Source organism: Crotalus tigris, unplaced genomic scaffold (genome assembly GCF_016545835.1).
Source record: "Crotalus tigris isolate CLP2741 ecotype Arizona unplaced genomic scaffold, ASM1654583v1 scf7180000019328.220996217465:2438092, whole genome shotgun sequence".
Lineage (NCBI taxonomy): Eukaryota > Metazoa > Chordata > Lepidosauria > Squamata > Viperidae > Crotalus > Crotalus tigris.
In genome coordinates this window covers 365,983-373,829 of record NW_024097488.1, presented here as the reverse complement: position 1 = coordinate 373,829, position 7,847 = coordinate 365,983, and the positions used below count along the sequence as shown (strand labels likewise).

Here is a 7,847-nt window from a genome sequence, read left to right as displayed (position 1 = left end):
ACTGCGGCACCTTTTGCCTAATAGGATGCATTTTATTCGGTCGTTTTCGTAAATGCCTCCCTTCCCCAATCCTAGGGGCAGCACACCATATAAGAAGCAAACGCGAGTATGAAGCAGGAAACAAAGAAAAAAAAAGCAAAAGTCTAAATGGGGATGGGTGCACGTGCGTAACAGCCAGCCTCTCGGTCCCTGCTAAAGAAAAGCGGCCCAGCGCCACTGTCTCTTTCCCGCCTTCCACAAGCTCCAGCCGAGCGTAAACTATCCCTGACGTGTCCCACCAGGGGGCGCTAGAAGGAAAGGAGAGAGGGAGGGGAGGTTGCTAAGAGACAAGAGCGCGGCCGCGTACACAGCTGCAGAGACCCAGCCGGGAGACAGACTTTCCGCCCGGCTCGGCCAGGGGACTCTTCTCTTTCTCCCCCTCACGCGCCGGGGCTGTCTATCGCCCCCTCCCTGCAGACATGGCTGAGGTGAGGTCCCGTCCAGGCAATGCAGCCTCCTCCTTTTATTTTCCCACATCTTTCCTATCGGCAGAGTAAGACTCCCCCTTCCCCATGCTGTCGCTTATTAAATTACTCTATGTCGCCTCCCCCAGATCTCGCTCTCTTTAAGGGAGATGGAGCGACCCATCGAAGGCAATGAAGGGTAGCCTTGGATACCTCGGAGGTTGCCTTGTGCTGCTCAGCACATGGAAGAAAGATCGTTTTCCTTTATCAGTCGCATCATCTTTACATCACATTGTGGATTCACTTACATGTTTTTAGAAACTGGAAAATGTACAGATAGTTCTCGACTTACAACAGTTCATTCAGTGACCGTTCAAAGTTACAAGTTATTGAAAAAAGTAGTGTATGACCATTTTTCACAGTTACAACCTTTACAGCATCTGCATGATCATGTAATCAAAATTCAGATGTTTGGCAACTGATTGATATTTATGACGGTTACCGTGTCCTGGGGTCATGTGATCCCCTTTTGCAATCTTCTGACAAGCAAAGTCAATGGGGAAGCCAGATTCACTTAACAACGGGTTACTAACTTATCAACTACAGTGATTCACTTAACAATTGAGGCAAGAAAGGTTGTAAAATGGGGCAAAACTAACTTAACAAATGTCTCACTTAACAACAGAAACGTTGAGTTCAGTTGTGCTCGTAAATCGAGGATTACCTATATCTCCCCCCCACCCACCCTCAAGCTGCTAATAATCTTTGATTGGGTTAAACTTGCAATAGACCTATGTAAATCAATGGAAAAGATAGTCATGACTAATTGAAGTCAATTGGGTTAAGATGGGCAGCTACAGAAATGGAATAAATAAAGTTCTGTTTATTTTAATTTGCAAATTTATAATCCATTTCCTTAAAACAATCTTCCCAGAATTCAGGGATGGACAAGTCAAAGTCTGCACAGTATTGTTCATGTACTGTAAATCACAAAATGGATAATTTAACTAGAATGGGATTATCTCATATATTAGGGATAGTATTTTTTTTCTGTTAATTGCCCCAGAATAAGTATATTATTATTTTTGATCTGTGCATTATTGGTCCACACCCAGTTCTTCCTTTTTTTTCTTGACCAGTATCATATCAGAGAAATCCTATTGATAAATTTCTCCAATAAAAGTTAATTCAACCTGATACCTAGATTATAATTCCCATCAAGAGTGAGAATAAGATTCCCTGAGAATTTCTTTTGTAAGGCTTCTTCTTTCTAGGGAATTAGAGTCCTACCAACCCTACAAACAATACAAACATTAAACTTACTGCCTCATTGGTTTGTATATTGCCACTTTTATGTCTGTTCTGAGTCATTTAAAGTGGTATCATCTGGGAAAGGTATCTGGTTTTTTTCTCTCTGGTTTTGTTACTTTTTTTTCAATGTGTCACAATGTGATTTCACCAATCAAAGGACTGCAACAAACATACTGTAAGTTGTTTTTCACTTTTCTGCTTTTTCTACATTGGTCTAGTTTGTCTGCCCCTCCAACCATACCTTATTTGAGCATCTCCCAAATTAAAATGATGTAAAATAAACATTTGGAAAGGCTCCAAGGCGAAAATAGTTAAAGAGAAATAGCAGATAAACCTTGCCACACTGTAGAACTAGGATGGTACTATATTAGAGTATGCCAAAATTGACTAGCTGGTGGGCAACATCTCACTTCCTGGAATGGTAATGGAAAGTGACAAAAAAAAGATAAATAAGCCACAGCTGAGAGAGATTCAGTGTGTCTCTTTATTCTTTGGAGAGTGCATTGATGTATAGAAGAACTGCTACATTTTAAGATAACTATAATTTTAGAACTGTGTTAAGGTGGATTAATTCAAATATGCTTATTCTTCTTCCACAAGTAAAATGGTGAAAATCTGATCAACTACTCTCTTCTTAAATATGAGATAAATTGGAGTTAGAAACAGATTTTAGCTATAAAAAACTCAGGAAAATGAATAGAGTGGGCAAGGGCTTGGGGAAAAAAAAGGCTATTGCCAAAGGGAAAAAACAGTCCAGCCTATCAAAAACAGTACCATAAAAACAGATTAGAAACACAAGTTAAGATAGGCAAGATAGTGGTAAGTGAGCACCTGTCCAGCCCAGAGGAGTTCAAATCACCAGGACCACATGGATTACATCCCATGGTTCTCAAGGAACTAGCAGATGTGATCTCAGAGTCACTGAACTATATTTTTCAAAGATCCTGGAGCACTGGGGAACTACCAGAGGACTGGAAAAGAGCTGATGTAGTTCCCATCTTCAAAAAAGGGAAAAAAATAGATCCAGAAAACTACAGACCTATCAGCCTGACCTCAATACCTGGGAAGATTCTGGAAAAGATAAACAACGAATCAGCGAACACCTAGAGGCAAACAAAGTCATTACTAAAAGCCAACATGGGTTTGTCAAAAACAGATCATGCCAGACAAATCTTATTGCATTCTTTGACCAAGTGACAAAATTAGTGGACCAGAGGAATGCTGTGGATATAATTTATTTGGACTTCAGTAAGGCATTTGATAAAGTAGATCACAACCTACTACTTGATAAGATAGAAAAATATGGGTTAGACAGCATCACCACCAGATGGATTCATAGCTGCCTGACCGGCCGTACTCAGCATGTGGTCCTCAATGGAACTGCATCTACATGGAGGGAAGTGTGTAGTGGGGTGCCCCAGGGCTCTGTTCTAGGTCCAGTGCTCTTCAATATCTTCATCAATGATTTGGACGAGGGGATAGATGGGGAACTCATCAAATTTGCAGATGACACCAAGCTGGCAGGAATAGCCAACACTCCAGAAGAGGAACTGGACAGACTTGAACACTGGGCGCTATCTAACAATCAGTGGTGAAAAAAGTAAGGTTCTATATTTAGGCAAGAGAAACCAAATGTACAGGTATAGTATAGGTGGTACCTTGCTCAATAGCAGCAACTGTGAGAGGGATCTCGGAGTCCTAGTGAGCAATCACTTAGATATGAGCCAGCGGTGTGCTGCAGCTGCCAAAATAGCCAACACAGTGTTAGGCTGCATTAACAGAGGGATAGAATCAAGATCATGTGAAGTATTAATACCACTTTACAATGCCTTGGTAAGGCCACACTTGGAATACTGCATCCAGTTTTGGTCACCACGATGTAAAAAAGATGTTGAGACTCTAGAAAGAGTACAGAGAAGAGCAACAAAGATGATTAGGGAACTGGAGGCTAAAACATCTAAGGAACGGCTGCTGGAATTGGGTATGTCTAGTTTAATGAAGAGAAAGACGAGGGGGGACATGATAGCAGTGTTCCAATATCTCAGGGGCTGCCACAAAGAAGAGGGAGTCAAGCTATTTTCCAAAGCGCCTGAAGGCAGGACAAGAAGCAACGGGTGGAAACTAATCAAGGAGAGAAGCAACCTAGAACTAAGGAGAAACTTCCTGACAGTTAGAACAATTAACCAGTGGAACAACCTGCCTCCAGAAACTGTGAATGCTCCAACACTGGAAGTTTTTAAGAAGAGACTGGACAGCCATTTGTCTGAAATGGTATATGGTTTCCTGCCTGAGCAGGGGTTTGGACTAGATGACATCCAAGCTCCCTTCCAACTGGTTAGTAAATGGAAAATAAGAGTCATGTACACACTTCCTATCACTTGCAAAACACACCTCGGTTTATGCTACAATTTAGATCATGTGTATCACTAACTAAAACTATCACAGGTCAACTAAACCTCATTCCAAGATAATGAATGACAAAGCATTCTAAATTTTAGAAATCTTAAGTTGTGGTTAGATAAAATTAAAGAAAAACATTATTTTTATATTAATACCGCTAATAAGATGTTAAGACTATTTTGGTCATGGTCTGGGGAAGAAATGAAATCAACCCCCTGGGGCCAAAGGAAGAAAATAGGATATTGTCAGGAAATGGTTTTGTTGTGATAAAGTAGAAGCATTAGTTATGCCTATTGATTTCAAGCTCCATTCTTTTCTGAATGCCTCTTAATCATTGTTTTCCATTCTGTTTTCAATTTTATAACTTGTTATATTTCTAATCCTTCAGATGTTTTTGAGTTCCATCAGCCTGGACCAGAATGGTCCAAAATATTTAGAGTGCACTAAACTGTTTGCTCCTTCTATGGCCTTTGGTTATTTCCAAATTTCTATTTTCTCACTATAGTAATGCTTTTGCTGTATACATTTGTGACTCTTTCTTTAGCCATGCTACACTCTTCTTTCATATATTATTCTTCCACATTGATTAGAATGCAAAATGTTTAAAACTAGTTTAGAGCAGTGGCATGTACATGGGAGAGCAAAATAATCAACAATGAAGACACAAAATGGCTGGAGCTTTGATTATGCTGAAGAAATCCCCATATTTTCTTTTTTGATGCCTCCTATGGATGACCTTTGTTTAGAAATGCACCTATTTATGACTTTCTTTGTTTGGTATAATAGATCTTCCTCAGTTAATTACTTCACAGTAATTAAATTATTTAATAATTTAAATTATTTTAAAAAATCCTTTTTGTTCTTTATTATTATTGTTTCTTTTTCTTCGTACCACAGTGTTTCCTAACTCTCTGGTTCAAAAGAAATCCCCGAATATTGTTTTAATCCAGTGTATTTTTTCCTTCATTTCTCCATTCTTCCCCCCCCCCGCTTATTTTGTTATTATTATTTCTCCCCCCTTCTTTCATCTGAGTTTGTGCTCTTTCTACAGGGATTTCTTTAGATGAACCCATTTTCTTTTGCTTTTTGCAGAAACTGTTCTATGTTATAAACTTTCCTTCTGCCACTCATTTAGCTTCAGTCTGTGCTTTTTGATACTCTGGGCTAACCTGGGGACTATAAACCATGTTTTATGGTCTGAATAACTGGGGTTGGCATGAATTCAGACTGGAAAAATAAAACAGAAGCAATTGTAGTACTTTGCTTAGCCCACAAAAACTTTACTTCGGCTTGATTTCCTTCACATTTCCCTGTCATCAAGTTGTATATCATAAACAAAATACCATTAAACTTCAAGCTTTAAGAATAAAAAAATAGTTTTTTTGTGGGCTATAACTTCAGTACAGATACAAGGGTACAACATGAACAATTTTGTTCATATCTAAAATTATAAGAATGAAATAAGAGGGAAGAATGAATTCATTTAGGACATAGAGGAGAATGAGGTAATAATTAGAATTAATTTGGCCTTATTTTAGAATGAACAAATTTACTAGAACTCTAAAGAGTGTTGTCAGAGCTGGAATATTATTTACATCTAGAGCAATGTATGTATGCATTTACCTCACATTAACTGTTGAAGAAATAATTACTTAGTAAAAAAAGAAGCTTCATGAAATGTATGATTTTATATACTAAGATGAATAGATATAAAATTAGATTAAAAAGATATGGGATGTTTTGCTTAATTGTAGAACTTTATTATATATGGTGAAATGATATTCCAAATATTTATTGAAAGGCAAAAGTTTAAAACAAAAGTTTAAAACATTATTAGAGCAGAATTTCCATAATCACAGAGGATACATAATCCCTAATATGTCGTCATTCTAGGGCAGTGATGGCGAACCTTTTAGGGCCCAAAAACTGGCCCCGCCCCCACTCTGCCCCCACCCCGTCCCCCACCTTACCTGCCTCCAGGGCCCGCTGCAGATCACCCAGGCAGCCCAGCAGCCCCATGGCGGCCACGCTGTCTGCCCGCCTTTCGCAGCATCAACTGTGAGGGATGGGGCGTGAGGGCAAAGTCTTGTCTACGCTGCCTGGCTGCCATGTCCTTGGCTGCGCTGCATTATGTGGGCCACACTCGGGGGCGACTCTCCTCCAGGGGGGCTACTGGTGAGGGGGTCACGGGGGAGCTGATGCTGGGGCAACGGCACGTGTGCCCATGAGAGGGTTCCAAGTGCTGCCTCTGGCATGCGTGCCTAGGTTCGCCACCACTGGTCTAGGGCAATATATTTTTGGCTAGTATATAATAGTTTTGTTTTCCTCTCATACAGGAAAAGTATGATAAGCCTGTAATAGAAGAAAATGTCTTTGAAGCTTTGGAGAAAGACTTCCAAGAAGTCATCAGTGAACTTACAGGAGATCAAAGCCTGGAGAAATTTCGTGTGGAGTATGAGAAGCTCCATGCAGTGCTAAGAAAGTCTTATGAGAATGAGAAGCGTCTCATGGCAAAATGCAGGGAACTGAATGCAGAGATTGTGGTGAATTCAGCTAAAGTGGCTACTGCTCTAAAGCTCTCCCAGGATGATCAGACAACAATAACATCATTGAAAAGGGTAAAATAATCTTGATTAACAAGTAGAGCAATGTATCAGACAATATATATTGTTCTCTGGTGAGAACAAATTTGTAAAATGTATTTCTATGATTTTTGGTTCTCCTAAAATGATGTTATCTAATAGTTTATATTGAAACTGAGATCCACCTTATTGATCTTAGCTTATGCATGTTGACTGAATATTTAAATATTTAATTCAGTTATATTATGTCTAAGAGAATATAGATATTAAAGCCAGAACAATAATTTGTAGTGCTCTACTATTCATTACAAAGCACTATTAAAAATATATTTTGGTTTTGTTGTTTAAGGCTATAATTCTGAAGGAGTATGATGGACCATTGCTTTTAGATGTCTGAAATGGATGACATTCCAGGAAAAAATGAAATCAGAAGGTCCCAAAGGTGCTTTTTCAAGAGGCAACTGGACTTTCTTGTCTTGTTTTTTTTGAAGACATTTCAGTTCTCATCCAAAAAGTTTCTTCAGCTCTGACCGGATGGTGGGCTTTTGTACCTTCAAATAGTACAGGAGTATGAATGAATTTCCAGAAAAACTGCAGACTACAGGAGCCATTTGCACTTCAGCTTGAGATGCAGACAACACAGACTCATCCCCAACAGCCTGTGCCTGTGTTCAGCAGCAAAGGGACACAGAGCAGAAAACATCTTGCAGAAAGCAAAGCTCCACAACACAGTCCTTTTAGCAGTTCCAAGAAGGCTCCACACCCATTTGCACTACTCAGATGACCCTGAGAACACAGACAAATCCAACAACTCTCTAAAAGAATGCAGATGATCACCTCTCTTCAAGGAATATAAATCCTTCCACTCTCCACCATCCAGTCAGAGCTGAAGAAGCTTCTTGGATGAGAAGCGAAATGTCTTCAAAGAAAAACAAGAAAGTCCAGTTGCCTCTTGAAAAAGTACCTTTGCGACAACCATGAGCTTGCCTATAACAGTTTGAAATTGATTGTGAGTTGGCCTTAGTCATGCCATGCTTTTTATATATTATGTTTCATCCTGTTCATCTATGGTTTTGAACTGAATCCTATGTTAGTTAACTAGAGTTGTAAC

At 39.4% G+C, this 7,847-nt stretch overlaps 1 protein-coding gene across 1 annotated transcript in view; it reads left to right on the top strand.

Annotated features, from left to right (window-relative positions):
- Nucleotides 1-317: 317 nt before the first annotated feature.
- The window catches only part of CFAP58 (cilia and flagella associated protein 58), a 74,574-nt gene continuing 67,044 nt past the window's right edge, over nt 318-7,847 (top strand). The window contains exons 1-2 of the mRNA XM_039361724.1: nt 318-467; nt 6,491-6,772. Coding sequence (XP_039217658.1) covers nt 459-467; nt 6,491-6,772 — 291 coding nt within the window. The 5' untranslated portion in view covers nt 318-458. The remainder of the gene's footprint in view (nt 468-6,490; nt 6,773-7,847) is intronic.